General features: G+C 52.8%; 6 protein-coding genes across 6 annotated transcripts; 4 read left to right on the top strand and 2 right to left on the bottom strand.

Moving 5' to 3' along the window:
- The first annotated feature begins 1,450 nt into the window (after positions 1-1,450).
- Positions 1,451-3,818, top strand: CDEST_09234 (Putative xylose isomerase-like, TIM barrel domain, xylose isomerase-like superfamily). The gene is made up of 7 exons (XM_062925393.1): positions 1,451-1,625; positions 1,695-1,788; positions 1,860-1,997; positions 2,060-2,218; positions 2,284-2,386; positions 2,446-2,618; positions 2,709-3,818. Exons 1-7 carry the CDS (start codon positions 1,523-1,525, stop codon positions 2,806-2,808), a joined length of 870 nt encoding a protein of 289 aa, XP_062781444.1. The 5' UTR covers positions 1,451-1,522; the 3' UTR covers positions 2,809-3,818.
- An 847-nt stretch (positions 3,819-4,665) lies between these two features.
- Positions 4,666-5,438, top strand: CDEST_09233 (Putative toxB-like, ascomycota protein). Its single transcript, XM_062925392.1, has 2 exons — positions 4,666-4,733; positions 4,787-5,438. Exon 2 carries the CDS (start codon positions 4,789-4,791, stop codon positions 5,050-5,052), a length of 264 nt encoding a protein of 87 aa, XP_062781443.1. The 5' UTR covers positions 4,666-4,733; positions 4,787-4,788; the 3' UTR covers positions 5,053-5,438.
- A 775-nt stretch (positions 5,439-6,213) lies between these two features.
- On the top strand, positions 6,214-7,452 carry CDEST_09232 (Putative afumC-like glycosyltransferase, nucleotide-diphospho-sugar transferase; the record flags this gene model as incomplete). The annotated part of the gene is made up of 1 exon (XM_062925391.1): positions 6,214-7,452. The coding sequence occupies one exon, from the start codon at positions 6,214-6,216 to the stop codon at positions 7,450-7,452; it is 1,239 nt and encodes a 412-aa protein (XP_062781442.1).
- A 1,483-nt stretch (positions 7,453-8,935) lies between these two features.
- On the bottom strand, positions 8,936-10,760 carry CDEST_09231 (Putative oxidoreductase FAD/NAD(P)-binding, Globin-like superfamily). Its single transcript, XM_062925390.1, has one exon. It carries the CDS (start codon positions 10,472-10,474, stop codon positions 9,212-9,214), a length of 1,263 nt encoding a protein of 420 aa, XP_062781441.1. The 5' UTR covers positions 10,475-10,760; the 3' UTR covers positions 8,936-9,211.
- A 5,339-nt stretch (positions 10,761-16,099) lies between these two features.
- CDEST_09230 (Putative FAD dependent oxidoreductase, FAD/NAD(P)-binding domain superfamily) lies at positions 16,100-17,821 on the top strand (the record flags this gene model as incomplete). The annotated part of the gene is made up of 4 exons (XM_062925389.1): positions 16,100-16,498; positions 16,556-16,901; positions 16,979-17,507; positions 17,597-17,821. Exons 1-4 carry the CDS (start codon positions 16,252-16,254, stop codon positions 17,819-17,821), a joined length of 1,347 nt encoding a protein of 448 aa, XP_062781440.1. The 5' UTR covers positions 16,100-16,251.
- Positions 17,822-18,587: 766 nt separating this feature from the next.
- Positions 18,588-20,786, bottom strand: CDEST_09229 (Putative amine oxidase, FAD/NAD(P)-binding domain superfamily; the record flags this gene model as incomplete). The annotated part of the gene is made up of 4 exons (XM_062925388.1): positions 18,588-18,590; positions 18,656-18,814; positions 18,872-20,370; positions 20,420-20,786. 4 exons carry the CDS (start codon positions 20,784-20,786, stop codon positions 18,588-18,590), a joined length of 2,028 nt encoding a protein of 675 aa, XP_062781439.1.
- Between the last annotated feature and the right edge of the window lie 1,713 nt (positions 20,787-22,499).

Genomic DNA, 22,499 nt, shown 5'->3' with positions numbered 1-22,499 from the left:
ATACTACTATAGAAAGCTAACTATAATAATAAGCTAGCAACTACCTAGCATAAGCTAAAGCTTCTGCAGGCCTAAGTAGCTAACACTGCAGTAAGAAAAAGGAAGGTAGTCTAGCTAGATCCTAATACTAAGTTTGCTACTATTTTAGATGTGCAGAAGGCGCAGGTTAAAGCTAGTAATAAAGAGGATATAACAGCTAAATCTAGCAACTCTAAATACCCTAGTAAAGCTAAAAGCTGTATTATTGTTGCATCTAAATAGGGCTAATAAATAATTACAGTTAATAGGTATGCTAGGAATAACCTTATTTTTAGGGGGGCTAGATGTAGGGGGGGGGCTAGATATAGGTATGTTAACTTAAGTAGTTCAGTAACCTTTACAATCTTAGTCTACTTGTTCCTACGCCACTAAGCTAATGTATACCTTACTTAGTGGTGTAAGTTAAGCCGACAACTAAATCAAGAAGAAAATGAAAACGATGACGGCAGTTTTGTAATAAAAGAGTATATAGACCTAAAGGTCCCTGTCTTTAATACTACCCATACTTTATGTTAACAACGCCTAATGTGGTTACTAACAGGCTTGTAACAGCGTTGCTAAGCCAGTTCAGCATGGAAACCCTTACTCCATAGAACGAAATCCGGTAAGTATTGTTTACACTTTTCTTTATTCTAAATTGTATTTTGTATGCTTTTCAGACATCTGCCCCTCACCCTTTGTTAGTGAGATTGGCAGCCGATGCTTGCAAAAGCAACTGATACACCGCCAAGTCTGAAGTAGGCAATACAAAAAAAGACCGATTTTTTATTGTCTCCCTAAGGATGCATCCGTAGTTGAATCGGACAGGTAACCTGTAGTATCTATAGGTGATCTGGCATTTTCTCGATTTAATGGAAATGAACGCTGGCTTGACATGGTCTGAAGACAAGATCTAGAAGCAAGTTGCGGGGAAACAGTTGACTCCAACCTCTCCGTAAGCTCCCCGGACCCCGAGGAGAAAATTACTCTTTACAGACATGGTGGGGCATCGAAACCCGCGGATTGTCTATTGGCTAAGATGATGCCATTGCGTTGTTCTTTGACGTTCCACAGCTGTCCTACTTGCTCGGTAGGCAAATCTCTCGGCTTTTTTGACAAATAAAGGAAGATTTCGCCGAGCTCATCCATTCTGGACAGAAACCCGACAGCTTCCCGCACTCGTTCTTGGTTCACTTCTAGGTAAGCTCGGATGCGCTCGATCAACTTTCGGCTTCCACATGCCCCTTTCGACCAATCGAGCTTATGTGATTGGCTGGCTTGGGACAAGAGAGCTTTGGCATGCCTCTTGTGCCATGGGACTAGGGCGAGATCTTGCTGAAGACGGGGGAAGGTTTTCGAGGATCTACGAAGCAGAATAGCTTTAAATGAGCCGTTCCTGTGGACATCCCACTGTTGAACTCTGGGGGCTCGATTTTCCCAGTTTTCATCTGATGCCTTCTCACCTGACATTTACCTTGACCCTTTGATTCCCGAACCTGATACCATGCCGACTATTGCTCGCTTTCGTACGCTGTGGGGGATCCCGGCTGGGGACCAGTTCGCCAACTGGATTGCCATTTTCCCTGACCTGAAGGCAAAGGGCTACAGTAATTCCTTATGAGATGGTGTAAGAACTCGAGCTGAGGCTAACGGGCACCGTGCGATACGGACGACAGCCGGAGTTGAGATAGACTACAGTGCGATTCCGACTCACGAGCTGCCCGAGCTCAGACGAATTCTCGACCAGTTTGGCTTTCAGCTTATTGCGCAGTATGTCTGACCTTAGAACGAGCGATCTAAAGAGCTACAGGCCACCTCCTGCCAAAGCTGACGTTTCTTAGAATTATGTCATCTTGGCAAGGATACACCGGCCCCAGACCACCAGGCCTGACACCCAAAGATCATCTTGACTTCTACCGCAAGTCCCTTGAGCGCGCACAAATTCTTAAGCCGGTGAAGGTCAATGCTCAGTCGGGGAGGTACGTTGGCCCAGCACATTCGAGATTGAACGTGGGTGTGACTAACAACGCTTGGGGCATAGCGATGTTTGGACCCTTGACCAGTCTGTCGATTTCTACCGGGGTACTTTCAAGATTGACGAGGAGCTGGGCTTTGCTGGCAGAGTAACGCATGAGACGCATCGAAATCGGTCACTATTCACCCCTTACGCGACGAAACACATCCTGGAGAAAGTACCGAAGTAAGTGATTGAGCCCCATCACAGCCCAACCTATCACGAGAGGAGATATCAATGGTAGTTTGTAGTCTCCGAATCACCGCCGACATATCTCACTGGGTCGTTGTCTCTGAGAGACTCCTAGATGAGTCACAAGAAGACCAAGAAATTCTCGAGAAGGTCGTCCCTCATGTAAGCCGCTTCTGCTTCTGCCTCTTCGGACGCCGGAAATACTCATGCATAGGATCTAGGTTTATCATGTTCACGCTCGGATCGGCACGACCCAGGGTTCTCAGTGCGCCGATCCGTCGGACCCAATCTACACCCCCGAGCGGGAATTCTTCGAGAGATTCTGGACCAAAGTCATCCAGCACAGCGCCACTCGCGGCGCCGACTACCAAATTACATTTACCCCAGAATACGGGTATGCATTTTCGTTCCTTGTTGTCTCTGGGCCAGCGTTATAGTCGCCGCTTCAAGACCTTTTGATACTAATCTTTCAACTACATTCAAGGCCGTACCCTTATCACCCCCATCACAGTCCCCGAGTGTACACTGAGGTTGCGGACACTGAAGGTACTCGACTAGAGGGGATTTTCCTGGAAGCCTTGTAAAGACTTTTGAATTATCGTTCAGGTGATAAACGGTCAGGCTCGACATGGCAAGCTTACACTCCTCATGGTCAGCTGCGTCCGAGAACAAGAAGTCTTAGAAGGGGACGGGACTTGAAGTTTTCACAGCTTGAGAACACCATTGAAACTTGGGATTTTAAAGAGACAGGGGGGTGAAACTGCTCACGAAACACATATAGTTCATAGAATTGGCGGGGGGGGTTGGTCTTATTTGCTAAGAACGTTGATCTAACTAACGTAGAACCAATTGGATCAAGATTTAAAGATCAGTCGCATGATGCCTAACCGCCCTTCCAGCAGTAAATGTCCCAATACTAGCACTATGCCCTATTCTTATGCTCTTAAGTCAGTAAGGTAGTTTGTTCGAGACCACCTAGTATTATAGGATTAGTATGATCTATTGGAAATAGCTTCGCTGTGAAGGTCTATACCACCAAGGTCAAGAACTCCCAACCATAGAGGCATTGATCCTTGAGATGCAGGCTTCCCCATACCTGCAATCTGAGAAATCTATGATCCAGACCAATCAGCCCTCAGCTACACAATACCTTCCAAGCAACCAAATCAGATCTTCCTTTTCGATCCGTTCAGAACCATATCCTATATACCTCAGTCGTGGCCACACTCTGGTTTGAAATTATAGCATAGCTCTTGATGTCGAAGATAGTACGCGTAGACAGATTTCGGCAACTTATCAGAGAGCACCACGACAAAGTGGGCATTCGATATTTCGCGTCCTTAGTCAGCCTAGTAGATTAAATTAGTTCCTTTCATCTGGCAAAAAATCAATGATTACTCTGTGCGTAAAAAATATTTTAACTTCCCTGTTAGAAAATTGTGGCTGAAGTATTGGAGTTGACCGATTTGAAAAAGAGGCTCAATCACCAGATGAAATTCGCACCCCCCATAGCCAAGATCGAATGCCTAGACGACACACCATCATATTGCACGAATTTGACTTATCTGATCCCCTCCTGTGCGGTACCAGCTTCTATTCAATCCTCACGATAAAGAATATTAGTCTGTAGTGACTGGCTTTAAAAGAAAGTTTATATTCCGTAAAGTTTCGGGATCTCGGGTAAGCTAGAAGCCACTGAACTTTGCCATCCTGTGTTCATGGGCCGTACTCTGTCGCCGTCTCCTCCCAAGAACGAAAAGCAGTTTGAGTCTGCTTCAAGCTAGCCTCAAATTTTACAGAATCGATTTCGTAAACAACAATCTAAGCGGTGGGATGGCCCTCTGGCGGCGGATTCTGATAGCGAACCCGATTTCCTCGAGTCAGTGAATAAACGCCGCTTCAACCGATTGGGACTCTATATGGAGACTCTAATTCAATTTGAGTTTACAGGGGTGCTCTAGTTTATTACTCTACTTTATTCACCGACTTCTTAAAGGTCAAGCTTGACCGCATCAATAGTTTCCTCCACCCTTTCTATTACTAATCAACCCATTTCATTTCAGTCTACCTCCTTTCCCATGTAGCCACTGTGATCACGGGGTTTGTGTTGGTTTCTCCCATCATCATCATCTCAGTTAGCTCAGAGCATGGAGAGAACGGTTCGCGAGACCTGGCACAACATCATATACCGCGGAGACAAGTGGTCATACAGATGCCCAACTTCCCTTTCCCTAACGGATGATAGCTGACGCATTTCACCCCTCTTCTACCCTAGACATTGGTACTTGAGATTACGAGCTATCACACCAGCGGGTATGGTGTGTCTTAGCAATGCCCCGGCCCCCGAGCGGAAGGTCGGGCCCCTCCTTTGCAAAAGTACATCCACAAGACTAGAATGACTCGAAGCCTCCATGGCATAACGTATATATAGAGACTCAAGACTGCAGGTGATGGAAAATTTCATCGCCAACTTCCAAATCCTCAAAAACATACCTTGGTAGCATAAAAAGTTCGAAGAATTCCTTCCGATAAAGTCTGGAAATTGAATTAACACGGCCTCAGTCATGAAGTTCACCGCCGCCATCTGCCTCTTGGCCTCTTACGCCGGCTTTGCTGCTGCCGCCACCGGTTGCAAGGTTGAGCTGCTCAACTTCAACAGTGTTGCGGTTGGCACCGGCTGCATTCCCTTCAACTATTTCGCCTCTATCTACGATCCCAACACCCGTGCAGGCTACACCATCCATGCCACCAACGACTGCGGGCTCAGCGTGCAAGCGGGTCAAAGGCTCCCCGAAAACTACTCTCTGCGCAAAGCCGGGTTTTGCTAAGCGTGACGTTAGCGGGGCTCTCGTCACCGGTCGGAAACACCGTAACCAACCTGGCGGTGGGCGACGTTTCCTCGAGCGAGCTTTGACCGACGTCAGTTCCGTCACCTTGTCGAGCCACACTCAATGGCGTCTTTGGAGAAGTTCCACATGATACAATCTCTGTAACCTGGAGTTAAATTGTTAAGACTGTTGTCATGGCTGCAAACGATCGCTATGATTGTAATCCATAGATCGAAAAGCACTGTAGATGAACTACAGGACTTGGACTATTAACAAAGAAGGCTTGGTTTTGATCGTTATCAGTTATCGTTAATAGGACCTCTGTTCGTCTTTAGTCCCAGCTGTCATGAGGGGGCAAGCCATGGGCCCTGCAACAGGTGTCATCTGCAGGAGAGGAGGTCAGACCAGACCCCTCACCATCTGGCGGATTACCACTGAATTCAATTTAATAAAATTTGGTGTTTGATTCTCCGGATCTGCCAACTATCAGGGAAGCCAAACATGCGATAAGGTTTCGAAAGTGCGAAACAATAAATGGATATTTGACTGCAATAGCCGTCGTGACTTCGAACACAACTTGGGGCCTGAATTGATAAGAAACTTAATTGGCGGCGTCAGCCACGCACGGGTGCTGAATTTAGCTCATGAGATTTCTAGCCCTGCGCCACTGAATGTAAGGTACTCGATGTTTCCAAGCAAACAGGATTTTAAGGCTTTCGAAATGCCAAATACTAAGGAGAAGGCCCTTGGTGCCTTGCAAATCCTCTCGGTACCTTCCCCGGTCACTGCAGGATCATGCATTTCGCCGCTACTAGGGTCCGGAGTGGGGGTGTTGCGTGCGTGCTGAACGTGAATCACGATGATTCATCGGAGCTAATGCAGGAATACGGGGAATCTGATTGACGGCTGCGAATTCAGGATCAAGTCTTGGACTAGAAATACCACGCCCACGCCAGCATTTCCATCTTGTTCGCTACATTAAGAAACAGCGAACAACAAAAGCGCTTAACGCCATCGAGAAATTTCAGCATACAACTGTCGATCTCATTACTACTACTGGCCACAGTCTCGTCTTACCATCCCGCCATTCTTGCCCCAGATAGCGCAATACTGCTGCGTACTCTCGTTGGCAATAACGAGACTGCAGCCCCTTCGATAACCATGACCGCAACAAATCTCACCAACGGAGCGTCCTCGGCTTCTCCGTCCCTTTACCCGATCCCCACAGGCCTTCATCCCATTCCCCTCGATCGCCTGGACCAGCGTGCAGACGACCAGGTTGATAACGCCATTAGGAACCCATCGCCGGTCACATCTGCGAAAAACCTATGGTTCTTCTGGAATTCCGGATACGACAACTTGCATCCATACGCCAAGCGTAACGTTCGCACTTGGCACCGCCGCTTTTCTCCCCAGGGTTGGACGGTGCGAGTCGTCGATCTCGAGCCGCAGTCACGGAGTTACATTGGAAACTGGATCGACGTGCAAGATCCGAGTGTCGTGCCTCTGGCTTTCACGGAAGGGACTTTGGACGGCGAGTTTGCGAAACAACACTACTCCGACCTCGTACGGTTCCCGTTGCTCGTGAAATACGGCGGTGTGTATACGGACGTGGGATACATGCAGATCGGCGACCTCGATCGGCTGTGGAACGAAACCATCGCCAATCCGGACAGCCCTTATGAGGTTCTATCCTACAACGCCGAAGGTGGACGGAGCTACAGTTTGATGAATTACTTCATCGGAAGCCTCCCCGGTAACATCTTCTGGCAAGCATGCCACGAACTTTTCATCGAACTCTGGAAGGGAAAGACGAACACAGAGGGCCTGCACTTGCATCCGCTTTTAAGAGGCATCCCAATGATGGGACAATCTCTCACTAAGGCAGGGCACGAAGGACTAAGTCAACGATTGACGGACTACATCATCCAAGGGCAGGTGATCACAATGGTGATGAGCATCGTGGACGAAGAAACAGGTTGGGACGGACCGGCGTACGTTGCGGAAAAGATCTTCGCGCCGGAATACATGGTTGGCAGTCAGCTCATCAACGAGTATACGAAGTGGAACGGTGTCAGAGCCTTTGAGCTTATGAGTCAAAAGGTGCCTGAGCCCGGAACGTTGGAGTCGGAGGACCAGAAGCTAGCTAGGACGATCGTGGAGGATTGTTTTACGAGAAGCTTTGGTTTCAAACTGGCCCATGGCTTGATTGTCCAGGTTCTCGGTGAGACGCTGGGAAGCTCATGGAGGAAGCATGAGGGGAGCGACAACATCGAAGGGACATACGCGCATTGGTTGCGATACGGAATGGAGAGGTGGTGTCCTGATCATCTACCTGATCCCGAATCGTTTGAGAGGATAGAGCCGGTAAAGAAGGGCCCCTTGCTTAGAGACGCATAGCTGTAGTATTGAGAGCAACTAGAGAAATCGCATTCCTTTCGTTCCATTCAAGACCGTTAGAGCCCAATTGTCCTCAACTCGTAAGTCCTCGCAAGCCAAGTTATTAAGCAATTACCTTTTGAACCGTTCTACTGTTATTGACAATATGATATAAAACCCCCCCGAAATGATCCTTGAAACGTAGGCCGTGTGATGATGATACAAGTTGTGACAGCAGGAGACAAGACGGGCAAGCAAGCAACGACTTCGTCACAAGACCTAACACGCAGCGCAGACTATTACCGCTTAAGCGACATCTCATTTGGTGCATTGGGTCTCGCTCGCTCCCTGTTACTACTTGACTTCTCCGCCTGTACAAAGAGGCAGCTGTTTCGGTCCCTTAACTCACTGCCCAATCCTCTGCAGAGGTGAGTGGACAAAACGTGTAATGATGCTAACCATTTGTGCGTGATTGACAATTCTTCGAGTCTGGAACGAGGACGGAAAGTTTTGTCTGTCTTCCTCTTCAACAGTACTTGTTTTATAAAGAGACCACAAATTCGACTCAAATGAAGCGTGCAGTCTCCAATGCGATGGTGCTGTTATGATCAAGATTTTAAGTGGATGTTAATCGACACCTGGCAACAACCAGAGCTGACTCCTGGGTGTCCCCTTTGCCAGCGTGAGCATGAGAGTTCCTTGGCAGACAACGGGCCCAGACAGACTGTGGGATTGCATCCGGAGTCTAACAACGGTCACTAAGAACTTTTGGATGAGCTTCACCGCCGAACGGTGGGCTCTGGTTATTTGGAATATCGACAATGATGGCTCGTGGGCGTGGATGTAATGCGTGCAAGACCTGGGTTGCAGCGCAGGTCAAGCCCACGCAGAACCCCGACAACGTACCTGTAGGGCCCCCGGTTTAGGTGCCCCATAGGGAGTCCCGGGGGATCGGAGAGAGTGGTGGCGAGTCAGATGGTTGCATGATGCCTGGCATTGGTCGTACGATATGTAGGAGGCTCACCGTGAAGGAATCGCCGATATGGAGAAAAGGAAGCATTTTCGTTGATGATAACTTTGGCAAACGAAGTTCGAAGCCGTTTTTGGCCGGTGGGAGCTTCTGAGGACAGATTCGAGCCTTTGACGGGCGAGGTTGCTTGGCAAGTTGGGAAGTGACTAGGCACTTTGGTGCTATGGTTACAGCACTGGCGCCGAACGGCGCGGCCGGCCAGATTCCCGAAGCCCCTTTCCGCCGGCCCCCCCCCCCCACCGCTTCCGCTCCGTTTCCCCGCGTTCCCCCGGCGGCTGCTACTGTCACCCTCAGCTGCGGGATAATCAAACCCACCGAATGAATCGTCCATAATTTATGACTCTGGGTCTTTTTGGCTTTTCCTTGCTGGAGGTTCCCGGATTGTGGAATTCCAAGGTGGACGGCAAGCACGAACGGAGCACATCACGGCATAAATCCGTTATTTCCGTCGCATGATCCTCGCTACATGTCAATGTTGTCTTGGATGTCAACGACCAACTCACTGCTTGTGAGGCAAACAATTGCGCCTGAACCGAGACGTCGAGGTCATTGCATTCGATACACACCCAAATAACTCCTCAAGCCCTTCTGATACGGTGCCATCCTAATAACTCCGTAGACCCTTTTTGTATATGCCAACAATGGCCATCATATCCTCGAGTAACCTTAACCCTGATCTGAGTAAAACACTCGCCCATACCAATGTCGTCAAGACTTGAACCGCCCCTTGCGCTCTACCCAGGGAGGGCATCATGTCTGTGCTGCTAGGTCTCCAGTAGAAAACCTTTCAAACTTGACCCTCGCTGGGTCGACGCCCTGGTTTAAGAGGTACTGGGACATTTCGGCCATGAAGATCTCGGGCCCGCAAATGTAGTACTCGGCGCCGCCGTGGCCGAGGTAGAGCTCGGCAGGGTCGATGCGGGTGAGGTCCATGCGGAGGCCAAAGTCGCTCGACGAGGAGAGCGAGTCGTCGTCCTCCACATCAGCAATCTGCGAGCGGAAGAATCTGGTGGTGAAGCTCGCGCGGCTGTAGGCGATCTTGCGGATGTGCTCCTCGAAGGGGGCGGCGCGGGCCGAGCAGTGCACCCAGGAGATGGGGCGGACGGCCTGGCGCTCGACGACGGTGTTGCAGATGGACATGAGCGGGGTGACGCCGACGCCGGCGGAGATGAGGACGACGGGGAGCGTGCCGGCGGCGTGGGTGTCGAAGAAGAAGTCGCCGGTCGGGTGCGTCAGCTCGACGATGTCCCCGGGCCTCTTGTCGTCGATGAGGTGGTTGGAGAGGACGCCCGGGTTGAGGTTGAAGACGGCGCTGCCCTTGCCGACCTTGACGCCGCGGTCGCGCTTGACGGTGATGCGGTAGTAGTCGGGCCGTGGCGCGTCGCTGAGCGAGTACTGCCGTGACTGCAGGTGGCCCAGGGAAGGGATCGTGGTGCGGATGGAGGTGTACTGGCCCGGGTAGAAGTCGGGCAGCCGCTTGCCGTCGACGGGGACCAAGTAGAAGGAGAAGATGTCGTCCGTCTCGGCGACCTTGCGCTCGATGCGGAACTTGCGCCACCCGGACCACTTGTCTTCGTTGAACTCGCGGTACATCTGGGCCTCGCGGCCGATGAGCATCTTGGCGAGGAGCCAGTAGGCCTTTGTCCAGGCCTCGCGGATCTCGGGGGTCATGGCCGGGCCGAGGACCTGGCCGAAGGCCTGGATGAGGTACTTGCCGACAATGTCGTAGTGTTCGGGTTGGATGCCGAGGGAGCAGTGCTTGTTGCACATGCGCTCGAGCTTGGGGATGAGCTCGCTGATGTGGTTGAGGTTGGCGGCAAAGGCGAGGATGACGCCCGTCAGGGCACGAGGCTGGCGGCCGTTGGCCTGGTTGACCTTGTTGAAGTGGTCGTGAAGCTCCGGGTGGGCACGGAGCATGTTGGCATAAAAGATGGATGTGATGGTCTCGCCATGCTCGCGGAGAGCGGGAATCGTGCTCTTGACGAGCTGTGATTGCTTGTATGTCAAGGCCATGGCTCTGGGTGTGACCGTGATACAACGCGACCGCTTCTTGGTCTTCTGATTGCTAATGTTGAGTGGTCAGACTCTGGGCTGATTGACGGCGAAAGGCCTTGATACCAGCAATAGGAATGGGCAAGGCTTGCGGTTTGCAGGCGTGTCTTTTGGGGATAGATAACAGGCGTAACTGGGGCGCGACTCGTTCAAGTGGTATCAAGAACTACAATGCACAGAGAACGAGAAGAGTCTGGCGGATACTAGAGCAACAAGAGCCGGATCCAAAGGTTTGGAAATACACATAGAGATCCTCCTTCGAGATCGGGTTCGGGCACCAAGGGAGAGATATACATACTCTCGAGTCCGTCTAGAACTACTCTGGCGGACAGACTGCAGTCGGGCTTCACCCCCCTCCTCAACCTCCCACACCCCCGGAAACTGCAATTTTGCCGCGTGCGCTTGAGTTCCGCGTGTTTTGAAGAAGGCCTTGCCCATCCCGAAGGTAAACATCGTATGATGTGTACGCCGTAGTCTAAAAAAGAAAGCCGGTCCCTCATTTGTACACGACTCTCATGGGCCACCCATGCAAGAATGGATTCATGGGTTGAAAGACAAGAAGGCCCATGATGGAGGAAGGCGCTGGGTACTGTCAACGGGGGTTGTCCGCCCAGGGAACGGCAGCAATAGCGGTCGGGCGCCCGCGATGAACCGAGGAACGGTTCAAAATTCAGCCCTGTTCGCAGCTATTGTACAAAGCCAGGATGTCTGGCTGGGATGAGATTCGGGGGCCAGGGGTGGGAACGGTCACCGTCAGGGATCTCGACTGGCTGGACCCTGAGGGTGGTCCCCAAAGCCTCCCCGGTGGAACACGGCGAGTGAGCTGCCGAGCAAACCGAAGCAATGAACAGACCCGGGCCGGGGCCCCTTCTAGAAATGTGCTGCAGCTGGCAGATCGACACGCCCATTCATTACTTTGACTGTGGACAGATTGAATACTTAAGCCGACGACTTTATGGGAGGCCTATGGATGTATTGCCAAGTCAGTAGTCTACGAACAAATCTGACCGACTTACGGATACAGCTACGATACTCAAGCAGAAACAGAAAGCCTCACTGAAGATTCGTGCACGTGTGATAAGAGACCCCCGAAACAACTCTGATGGAGGCTGCTGGGTGGGTGTCTGTGACTGTGTGTCTCGTGTCTTCTTAACCGAAGAAAGAAGAAGAAAGCAGACGTCAGTGACACGCGATGTCCAGTGGGGAAGAGAACACGCCACATCAGGGAATTGCCGAATTGCATTTGCAAACTCGTATGATGAGATTTGCGACTTCTGGAATGCCTAACTGGGGGCCGATTGGGGGGGGGGGGGGGGGGGGGGGGGTTGTGCTCAGGCCCCAATTATCCATCTCAATTTGAACCCATGAAATGTACGGAATACGCATGCAGAGCTTTACAGCACACCACGGTAAGCATGGCTTCGCTTGAGAACTCAGGGACAGTGCAGTGGAAGAGACTGAGAGCGTGTAAAAAAGAGACAACGGGAATAGGGGAAAGAAGACGGGCAAGGGTTCATGTCACTGCGCCGCTTCTCCAGCTGACTTCCAAGCACGGGTTCTTGTCTACCGATCCAGCGTGTCCCCCCCTACCAGTCTTTTGGTTCCTGTCGTTCAATATTTTGCCCGCTCGGCTGTGGAAAACTTAATTTTGGGTTGGGGAGTTTTGAATGATACGTTCAGTACGGAGTAGTGTGTCAGCACATCTATGCTCTATACACTTGGCTGAACGGATGCCGACCTCACAGCGACCTCGGGAAGAACAATCTGGTTCGCCAACCGTCACAGTGTCGACCGGTGGAGTTGGATCTCACATATCATTTCCTTCCTTCGGTTTCAACTTGAGCCAAATCGCCGGGGTGGAGTTGTCTTGTTCTTCCCACTGGCCGACTCGGACAAAGAGCCCTTGAACAGTTCGGAATGTTTCGCTTGCTATTGTGTGACGCTGATCGCTCAGTCATCAAGGGCGCCGTTGCCAGTTGGGCGGAGATTCCGATACAGCTGCTCTCCGTGGGCCGTCGTCAGTTGGTCTCAGATGTCTGTCTTCGAGATTACTCATGGCGTGATGGAACAAAACGCCACGATCCTCTAGCCTCATCTCGTTCATTATTGCTTTTTCCTCAGTGCCGTGGCGTCGTCCAGGAGGTGCCATCACCCGTTAACGGCTATGATGGTCGGGATTCCCCGGGCCAGCATCGCAATGAACCCGAGTGAAAAGCCCAACCACCACCACCCGGAGCAACCCCGCAAACGCCCCATGGCAGTGGCTCCCCAGGCTCCATATGGAAGCCGTTGGCGGATCCAGAATCCCCTGACCCGCGCCATTGTTGCATTTTTCACTGTGTGATCAACCTCCACTGGCTAGAGAGCCCACCCAACCCACCCGTCTCGTTACTATGAGTAGGTAGGTGGTGACAAAGACCCCGTAAAGATCTCGATGGACCACCAGAGTATTGGAAAGGAGAGCCGAGGGCCCAAGGATTCTCTTCAATCTTTCAAGACTCCCCCTCTCATTCCCCTCCTCATTTGTGACAGGTGTCAAGCGACTAAAGCAAGCAAACAATTAACATAAACTTTTACCGCAAACACGCTGCTTGGATATGGAAGGCCGAGAAGACGATGGATGGGTGGCCGGTGGTTGACTGACCTTCTTAGGCGTAGGTAGCGCATCGCATGTCCGGCAACCAGGAGGGAAAAGGTCTTTGACTCTTTCTTACCCAAGCCTAGTGTCGTCGCTCAATCAGCTCAATGGGCCGAAGAGCGCTAGAAGGGGCGGAAAGTGACAAGTCATTTCTGAAATAATTTAATCTTTTGTTTGCAGCCTGGTAAAAGAGAAGGTAGAAGAAGTTTGCTAGGTGCATATTCTTTGACGCCACCACAGCCCACACACAGCTGGCTAGATTCCCAACTCGCTCTCCATTATCGTCGCGGCCGTTTTATTTCTTTTCTTTTCTTTTTTTTGCTCGTGCCCGAAAATGAGACTTGACGCCATGCAGGTCATGGGAGGTTTTCGTCACCTTTGGGCCCTTGCGATGTGAGCTGCATTAAACCTCTCCTGGGGAGGTTCACCTCTGGGTTCTGCCAGACTCTGAGAGGGGGCTCAAGCTCAAGTCTCCGGCCTTCGTGATGATGCGTCACATAAGCCGGGCTGCTTGGCCTTTTGTAGACAAGCAAACATCGTCCGAGACTCCATACGGACCTGGACAGGCATGGAAATTTCGTTGCCGTTCCCACACGTTTGCATTGGTGTCTGCTTGAGGGGGTTTTCCCGTGCCCTCAACCCCCCCCCCCCCCCCCCCCCCCCCGTCTGACAGATGCATATTCCTTAGACTACATGGCGTCCACGAGTTGATGCGCGTGGGAAAAAAGCAACGAGGCGCCAGCCATAGCGGCTTCTTCCCCGGCCAAGCCACCAACAGTGCTGCACGCCACCCGATTGCAAAGGCTCTGCTGAACCTAAGTACCCAGCTAATGCCGGACGGGTAGCTAGCTTTGACATATCCAAAGCCGACGGCGTCGAGTATCCTTCCGTCTCTGTTCGGAGGCAATGGTCCTTGATGCCTTGGGAGAGTGGCTGTCAGTGCGAGACCTCATCCACTAGCTCGTTGCAAACCCGTGCTCTGCCCGAACTCCGCCCTTCCAGGCATCAATCACTGTCTCTTGGGATTGTTGATAACATGGCGTTCTGGATCTCGCACGCAATACGAGTGGGACCGCCCTTTCGTGGGGCAAGTGGCGGGGCTGCCGAGTCGGAAGCATCTCCAAATGGACATGAACCCGGTTAGGGATTCTTAACTCGGTCCTTGTTACTTTCGTTACCTGTACAGAGTATTGAACCCGTCGTTCGATCGCTGCTAGAAACCCCGAATACCCTTGTTTCCTCAAGCACGTGGCGATACTCAAGAGAAGCTTCGGTCTAAGTTCTTGTGACGACTTTGCCCTAACATCTTGTACAAGGACGGGTCATCGAAACTCTCATGGAGAGCCTCCGATCGATAATAGAAAGCAAGCTTCGGGCTCCTTCTTAGTCACATATTCCTGCCGAATTGAAGATTCAAGGAAGGAGGATATCTTCCCCACCGGGCTCAGAGCCTTAAAGTAGGGTAGTCTGCGCATCTTGATATACTGCTGACGGAGAGTCATGCTCCATCGGATTGAAAGATGGCGGTAACTATTCCCCCCCAACTCGATGCGCTTATTCTCTCGACAGACAGCTCAAGAGAGACCCATTTGTACAACGGTGGAAACTTCTGCGATGGACCGTTAAGCAACGACCCAACGCAGGGTCAGCCTTTGGCACGGCTCCTAGACAGTAACTAAACAGAGTGGCTACCATCTAGCCTATGGCATATAAGAAATACATCCGGCTGTAGATTTTTTTTGAACTAAACTTTCGTCGTTATTATATCTTATATGTAAGTTGAAAGTTGTTTGCTGTAGTTGCATCGTTGGCATTCACAGTTGCTGGCGATCCGGCTGACTCAAGATGTAGCCTAATTCTGCCTGACAATCGGCGAAGAACAATCGCCATCCAGAACTGTTGTGTCATTCTTGTGAACATATCAAGGCTTGAATAAGGGCCGGGAATAAACCCTCCAAGGTGTGACTTTGCAATAGCTCTGCACATGTGGCATCCTTTTTGTCCGAGTGTCCTAACGTGTAAGTGGATTCGGAATCGTAGAAGCTGAACCTTTGCCTTTTCATTTGGCCCATTTTTGAACAGATGGTATTGAAATGCGCCCCATACTTTCATCGACGAAACGCCAGACCCGCGATGCCATGTATTAGCTTTGGCAATAGTGAAAGAAACACGAGTTTATTCTCGAAAGTCTGGACAACACAGAGTCTCAGCCTACTCAAACAGTGACGCTAGACTATCGGATTCTCGGGAATTGCCTTCGTCATTACCACTAGTTCAAGACCGCGCAAGAATACGATGATCCAGAATAGCGGCGATAAAACAGAGTTTCAGAGATTCCGGGATTCGCACGTGGCCAGCCTGGTGGTTTCCACATGCCCATGCTCGCGGGACCATCGAATCTAGTAGCTCGGTCGTTTACCGGCTTCAAGCGTGGTCCCCTTACCAGAGCCGAACGCCATCTTCTCCAGGATCCAGAATTGACGGTTTTCAACAGGCGCAGGGTTTGGGACATGGCATGTCGTCTTTGAATCACACCCAAGTTGTTGTAGCGTTTTGCAGTAGCGCAATGGATGCCGGGACTAGGGTTCAGGGGGAAAACGTTCGATGGCGCGAGTCATGTGTAGCAAGGGTCCCGCCCACCTAGAAGCGCAGGCTCAACAAGCTGTTTGTTGTTGGTGAAGGTGAACATTGGAGCTGAAGTAGGCTTGGGCAAGTAGAAGGGTCGCCTTTCTTGCACCGGAAAGAGAAGAGACAAAAATATCTGGACGGACGTGTTCTGGATGTCTTTTCCGCAACGCCACCCGCCGGGCCCCGGCCCGGGTCTGAGTCTGGCCCGAGATCGGCTCCGAGCCGGAGCTGATAACGATGACCCCGCGTCTTCCGGGGTGCAACTTCCTGTTTCGGAACATGTCCAGAGACTCTGGCGGGCTTATCTCTGCTTCATATCACCGTTCCGAGACCGTATCCGCGGGCAACACCAAGTTGCATAGGTAGCAATTACTGATTGAATCAGATTCGCCCTGCCGCATATAAAGATCACAAAACTGCGTGTCGCTTTGCACAGCACACGGTCCATTTGAGCAGTGCAAGAACCACCATAATGTCTGAAAATCCCGTCCCAGTACCCAATGCCACGAGGCCTTATTGGCGCCGGGACCTACACCCTCTCGACAGCCACCAGAGCTCCGAAACCTTACCCGCGGAACAGGACATTGTCATCATCGGCGCTGGTTACACGGGCGCTGCTCTGGCCTACTATCTGCTCGACGGCGTTGAAGAGTCCTCGCGCCCGGCGATCACGGTTCTTGAGGCCAGAGAAGCATGCTCCGGCGCGACGGCTCGCAACGGTAAGAACCCACCCTGTCTATCTTGGACTAGGTCGGGCTGCTGCTGACACCCGAAAGGCGGCCATGTTCGGCCTGATCTCTACGCCGGCCTTCCCGCTCGCATTAAGAGATTCGGCCAGGAGGCCGCCGATGAGATGGCTCTGTTTGAGCTTGCCAACCTGCATGGCGTGAGGGATCTGGTACGGGAGAAGAAAATCGACTGCGATTTCAGGGTCACCACATCCATGGCGGTGATCAGAGATGAAAGCCTTGCCAAGCCGTTGAAGGACGGTCTCGACGAGCTCTTGAGGCTGGGGTCGCCCACAGCGAAGCTCGTTCACTGCGTCGAAGGAAAGGCGGCGGAGACCTTCTCGGGTGTCAAGGGAGCAACGGCAGCCTTTGCTTTCGAAGCTGGCTCGATCTGGTATAGTCTCGTTCAAGCTGTTGGCGACCATGTGTCGAGAAAACTCAGGCCGTGTGCACACACGCTAACCTCTGCAGGCCCTACAAGTTGGTTCTCTATCTTCTGTCGCAGGCTGTCGACAAGGGGGCCCAGCTGCACACGCACACGCCCGTCACCGAGGTCTCAGACTCGCGAGAAGACGGCTTCTGGATCGTCACCACGCCCAGAGGTGTCATTAAAGCAAAGACGGTGCTCTACGCGTCCAACGGGTACACCTCGACGTTGCTCTCCGAGTACAAGAACCGCATCATCCCCGTTCGCGGCGTCTGCAGCCACGTGGCGGTCCCCGACGGCGGTGCTCCTCCTCCGTATCTCCCGACGACCTACTCACTGCGCCATGGCGCCAACTTGTACGACTACCAAGTCACGCGACCGGACGGCAGCATTGTTGTGGGCGGTGCTAGAACCGAGGTCATCCCGCGCGTGGAGGAGTGGTACAACGTCTGGGACGACTCCAAGATGATCGAGCCCGCCGCTCACTACTTTGACGACCACATGCAGAGAAACTTCCGCGGGTGGGAGGACAGCGGGGCCGAGGTCGACAGTATCTGGACGGGGATAATGGGGGTGAGTCGCTGTTCCTGCCGTACCTCTTGCGTTTGGGGGACGTGACTCCGAGTCTATCTCTTGTGGATAACTAACGTGACGGAATCCAGTACACCAACGATCTCTACCCCCATGTTGGTCCCGTGCCGTCCAAACCGGGGCAGTTCGTCTGTGCGGGATTCAACGGGCATGGCATGTCGTTCATCCTCCTGACGGCCAGGGGTCTGGCCAAGGTCGTACGGGACGGCGTGCCCTTCTCGCAGTCTGGCGTCCCCCGGCTCTTTGAGACAAGCGAGAGCAGGCTGAGACGAGACGAGAACGAGCTGCTCGCATGATTGGCGAGTCCGGTGCGGAAAAAACGGGTAGGTTTCGTGTACATCGATGCGAAAACAGCTCCCGCAGCCGCGGCTACGGCCCCCTCTGACATCAATCCCACGTGTGTGAGGCCTGTACATCCTTTAAAGCTCTAGGCTGCAGACAAGGATTCCGGTGCTCGACGCGAGATTACCAAAATAATGATTCGCTGATGGTGAAAATTTGCGAAGATGGACAGACGAGGAGGGATTACGGGAGTGCGGCGTTGTCTGCAGATGCCGAACCACTGTCTTCCGGGACCTGCCGACCCCTGTCCGGCTTCGTCAAACAATGGGGAAGCAGTACGATGTATCGGACGATGATCGTATCCGCAGGGCTGATGCTTTTGTCCCGTCATTATTCTGTCGGAATTGCTCTAGTATCGGCTGCAGGGATGGAATTTGTTGTTGGTTCTAAAGGAAGCGTTTACACAGATCTTGATCTGCATAACTGAGAAGGGCTTAAAACCCATCGTCTTTTGGTTCATGGGCATTCATGTTGTATAGCTAGTGTGATGTCGGATTTGGTTACCGCATCGACCGGCGAGGGCAGGTCTAGTCGAAGGTGGTTCCGAATGTTGGTCTTGGGAGACAGCCCTTGGATGTAATGGTTGCTTGTTTGTTACTCGTGATTCATCATACTACATACAAGGCATTATTTACTGCTGTCCTACGGCAATGTACCGATGTTCCCCTTGCTCTCGTTCCGTCTAGTATTTTCTCCTTGGGTATCGCCCATCACGCCAGATCACTAGAGGCTTGGGATTAGCTACGGCGCACGGCCACGTGGTTGGAAGGTCTCAGGGTGTAACTTACAATGTCGATCCACCTGGCCATCCACTTGTTCACGGCAGCCTTGGCCTCGTCCACGAGCCCAAGCTCGAGGAGCAGCTGAACGGCGCCGCGGATGCCCGAGTCAAGAGCCGAAGAGATCCAGGCGTGTGTGTAGGAGGTGTGCTCTCCAATGAAGATCATCTAGTTACAGTCATTAGCGATCAAGTCCTGTCACTTTGGGGACGGACCAATACTCACGTTGTTGTACGTCTTGAAGTACTCGGGGATGTAAAGCTGGTGCTGGCCGGCGACGGGGCTCACCCAGCTGCCGCTCGCGAGCGGGTCGAGGACCCAGCAGCGACGGTTGTACTTGCCCGTGTACAGATCCCTCGTGTTCTCGCCGTGGATCTCGACCATGGCGTCGAGCACGTACTGGACGTGCTCCTCCTCCGAGACGGAGGCCCACCGGTGGCCCCAGTCGCCCGAAATGTACGACGCCAGCATCGTGGCCGGGCCGGTGCCGTTGATGTTGTACGAGGGGTAGCAAGTGGAGCCGATGCCGGGGATGTCCGAGGTGGTGCTGCAGCCGCCGACGATGGGGTTTTCGTAGTGCTCCCAGAACCGCTCCGAGAACTCGAGGGCAACCTTGCAGGCGCTGGTGTATGGCAGCTCTTTGATGGCGTTGGAGATGGTCAGGGGCAGCGAGGGGAGGCGCCACTTGCGGATGATGGAGAAGGGAACCGCCAGGAGGGCGTAATCGTACGAGGCGCTCTCGAAGGTCTGGTTCTTGAAGGACTCGCGCCATTCGAGGTTGACGCGGGAGTTCTCCGTGTCGAACTGCACGCGCTCGATCTTGCGGTTCATCGTGGTGACGTCGTCGACGAGGGGGTGGAAGGCCTGAGGGAGACGGCTGAGACCGCCGTCGATAGTCTTGTAGGTCGCGGCCTGGAAGTACATGCCCTCGTAGAGAGTGTCCCAGAAAGAAGTGGCCGAGTAGCTGCCGAGAGCGTCGGTCGAGTTGAGGGAGCCCTTGAGGTAGTTCACCATGAAGGCATACTCGGACCAAACGTCCCCTCCGAGGCCTTGGAGACCCGAGTCGAGGAACTCGCGGTGGGCCTTGAACATGTTTTGGGCCATGCGAACCGAGAAGTCGCTGCCGGGGAGGTACTGGTCCAGCTCCTCGGACAGGGCGTTGGTGGAGTCGTCAAGGACGCTGGCAACAGCAAGAGATGAGTTGGCGGCGATCTGGGCGAGGGTCGGCGGCAGGCCGTTGGCGAGTTTGATGCCGTTCTTGTATGACAGACCGTTCCGGTTACTCTGGATCCAAGGGATGAAGTCTACGCTCAGGTTCTTGTCGTGGTTGTTGAGATCGTTCATCTCGGCGGCGAGCTGGAAGACGAGTTGGTGGTCGGTGATGTTGTAGGTCGTGTTGGTTTTGGGGTCGACGTAGTGCTCCGGGAAGCGCATGGGACCCATCTCCTGATATGAGTAGTCGAAGGGGCCGCCGCTGAGGTACTCGGTGTGAACGCGGCCGCCGAGACGTTGTCCAGCCTCAATGATGCTGATGTTGGTCATGCCAGCTTGGGAGAGGACGAGGTAGCTCATCAGTCCCGCCATGCCGGCGCCGACGATGGCGACCTGCTTCGACTTGGCGGCGTCGACATCGACGGCGGCGGGCTCCTTGTCCTTGAGGAGGTTGACACCCTCGAACCAGGCTCCAAGAGTGTCGATGCCGGTGTCGTTGCCCATGTGGATGGCTGTTTGGTATTAGTGGAGGAAAGCAGTACTGTTTGGTGGTGCACTCACATCTCTTCTGAACACGACGCTTCCAGTTGTGATGCAGCGTCTGAGGCTCACTTCGGCCCAACAGCTTGCCAGACGTACCCCATGCTGAGATACATCCATCAGACGAGGCATCTTCAGGGAGAACCCAGACGAGACGCTGAGAGTCGCGGACCTCGGACTTGACGATGGTGTGATGAGCATCGTCCAGCGAGACACCCCGGCACGAGCCGTAGGTGAAGGTCACGGTCTCTTCGACGGGCTCCTCGATGGTGATGTGGATGTTGGAAACACGGGAAGTGACTGCGCTTCGTGTCTCGAGCTTCATAGGAAGACCAGAAGCAGCCGCGAGGGCGCTTCCGGCGATGAAGGAGAGAAACCACCGAGCCATTGTGAAGGGAGAGGGGCGGTTGGATGATACTCAGGTGGTTTTGGCGTTGAGGGTGAATCTCTGAGAATCTTCTCCCTGTGACTGTTGACGCGCCCGCACCTCTTTATAAGAAGACGATGGAGATGTCACCCAAGGTAAGCACGCCGCTACCGGAACTTTGTCGACTCGATGTCGACGCCGGTATCAAGGCCTAAGCCGGCGACCGTAGAAGGCCCGGTCGGTGACGGTTGAAGGCAGAACCCATCTTCCTGGTGTTCAATTCATGAACATCACAATATTGGTCACCGGATGACAGCCGGCTTCGCGGTGTCAGACTGCCCACACTTGTACGACGGCAGATACAGCGTCAAGTGCAGCTGGGCTTATTCTTGGTTGGGGACTTTACCGCGTCTTATCCGGTGGTGCTATGCCAGATGAAGCAGGTGGAAGTCATCAGCCAGAAAGAATCCCCACGGCTGGCCATGTGGTTACCATGCATACTGACGTCGACCATGTAGAGCCGTTGCCGGCCCCGAAGCCCGAGTCATTGGGGCATTGGTCCCCGATTTCTTATCAGTGGAGGCGGCGCAGTATAATAAGCGGCAAGATAGGAAGACAACAAGACGATGGGTCGATCCAAGCCCGTTTGGCGGGGCGGTTATCGACTTTGCAACCGATCCTATTCTCTTGGCCTCCGGATGCCGCAGCGGGGTGAAAGGATTTGATGGGATGTTTGTGGGGGTGTCCGAGACCTGGAACGACCGGGGAAAGCTGTAGGGTTGTTCATCTGCCGTATCTCTCCCGTTTACGCCCTTCCTTGTACATGGCGCCCTTGAGAGACAAGTAAAAGCTTGGTTCCTGGAAGAGGGAGGGGCAAGACCGGGACGCAATCGCGGTCGACCGGCTGTCTTCTTGAGATGAAGATATCATGGTGACCAAGCAGTATCCGGCAAGCGGTGAGTTGGTTGTGAGCTTGTGTGACGCAGCGCAGAATGCACGAAAACGGCTATAAAATCTGCATGACTTGTCAATAAATGTATGTGTGCCAAGCTATCTACCGCAGCTATGAGCACGTATTCGAGAGCAGAGGGGTCTGCAGTACTTGGCATCTTGCTTCTAAGCGGAAGGAAGCAAGTTGAGGGATAAGATATCAAAACCGCTCGTCGAGGCAGTGCAGAGGGTCAAGAGCTGAAAATTATGCAGGACAAAACACATAACTCTGCAGCACTTGATAATAGTTCCGTTATCCGCGGGCAGGTCCAGCCCGCCGCTCCGGTCACGGCCGGCTCTCCGGGTCGTCATAGACTCGCGTCTCGACAGGAATTGTGGGTTTGGGCGGGAACATTTCTAGCCTTTATTCTTTTTTATTTTATTTGTTTTTTTATCAGCTGGTCGTGCTTTGTCCAGCGATGGAACGTAGCTTCGGATCGAAGAAAAGAGGGGGGAAAAGCTCGACAGGAAGCTTGAAGCGAGCTGCTAGATAAGGACAAATACCGCAAACTCCAAGAGGCTATTCTAGACGGGCAGGCGGGCAAGAGTGCCGAACTCCACTACCTACAGATGGGTTCGAGATAACCAATCCGAAATCTCGGGGGGGGGGGGGGGGGGGGGGGGGGAGATAGAGATAAGAGAGATGTTGACTAAGTCTACTCTCTCGGCATGTGGGCGGAATGCGATTTGGTTGGCGGTGCTGTGGTGAGCGGAAACAATTGGTGGGGGGAGGGGGGGAAGAAG

The sequence above is a fragment of the Colletotrichum destructivum genome, chromosome 6, assembly GCF_034447905.1.
Source record: "Colletotrichum destructivum chromosome 6, complete sequence".
NCBI classification, from domain to species: domain Eukaryota; kingdom Fungi; phylum Ascomycota; class Sordariomycetes; order Glomerellales; family Glomerellaceae; genus Colletotrichum; species Colletotrichum destructivum.
This window is presented reverse-complemented; position numbering and strand designations above follow the sequence as displayed.